At 63.2% G+C, this 883-nt stretch overlaps 1 protein-coding gene across 1 annotated transcript; it reads right to left on the bottom strand.

The window, feature by feature from the left end:
* On the bottom strand, nt 1-735 carry Tco025E_08714 (calpain-like cysteine peptidase; the record flags this gene model as incomplete). Its single annotated transcript, XM_029375557.1, has 1 exon — nt 1-735. A coding segment is annotated over one exon (735 nt), but the record flags the coding sequence as incomplete, so codon positions are not given.
* Between the last annotated feature and the right edge of the window lie 148 nt (nt 736-883).

Raw genomic sequence — 883 nt, 5'->3', positions numbered from 1 at the left:
CATCCGCTCGCGCAGCGCCGCCTCCTGCCTCACCACCGCCGCAGCCAACTCCGTGGCCCGCGCCCTCAAAGACTGCTCCTTCGCCGCGAGCGCCTCCGCGTTATCCCCTGGCGCCGCCGCGAGCACCGCGCGCTCCTTGGCGAGCGCCACAAACTCGTCGTCCTCCGACAGCCCCAGTGCGCTGAGAGGAAGCCCGGCGCGCACCACGCCCTCCAGGTACGGGTGCTGCTCCAGCAGCCGCCCCTCCGCGCGGGCCTCCGCCCTCGCCGCCTTCAGCTCGTCGGCGCCCAGCTGCTGCATGCGGCGCCTCAGCTGCTCCTCCACGCACCGGATCATCGGGGCATTCGCCTCCCTGTCCTCCGCCTCCAGCGTGTCGCGCAGCACCACAAGTTCCTGGTAGTACGCGTCCAACCCTGAATTCGAATCCTGCTCAAGCCCACCGGCAGCTGTTTGTGTACTATAACGTATTGATTCGGACTGTTTTTCGATGTATTTTATATTAAGCGATCCGCCAAGCAATTGTCTCTCAGCAACATTGCGCACAACTGCATTTTGAATATCTTCGTATTCATCTTTTGCACCCGAAATCTTCCCCGGAAGAGCCTCGTCCGTGTCGGCAACATACACCACTTCCTCCTCGGGGATGGATGCAAAGGAGGTTGCGGCCCCCATCAGGTTGGCGCCCTTGCGCCGCCTTCGTGTCTTTTTTACATCCTTCAAAGTACTATCGTACATGCCGAGCAACTCCTCCTCGCCCTCCACCCCCAAATGGCGTTCAGCAACGGCCGCAGCGCCAACTTCCTCGCGGGGCTCCTCGTCCAGCGCCGAGTACAACGGCTCCACCGCTTCCGGGGCGGTCCCCCCACCTCGTGCTCACGCTGCT

Source organism: Trypanosoma conorhini, assembly GCF_003719485.1.
Source record: "Trypanosoma conorhini strain 025E chromosome Unknown Tco_14.4_contig_00854, whole genome shotgun sequence".
NCBI lineage: Eukaryota > Euglenozoa > Kinetoplastea > Trypanosomatida > Trypanosomatidae > Trypanosoma > Trypanosoma conorhini.
The sequence above is the reverse complement of the archived record's forward strand: the minus strand, read 5'-3'. Positions and strand labels throughout refer to the sequence as shown.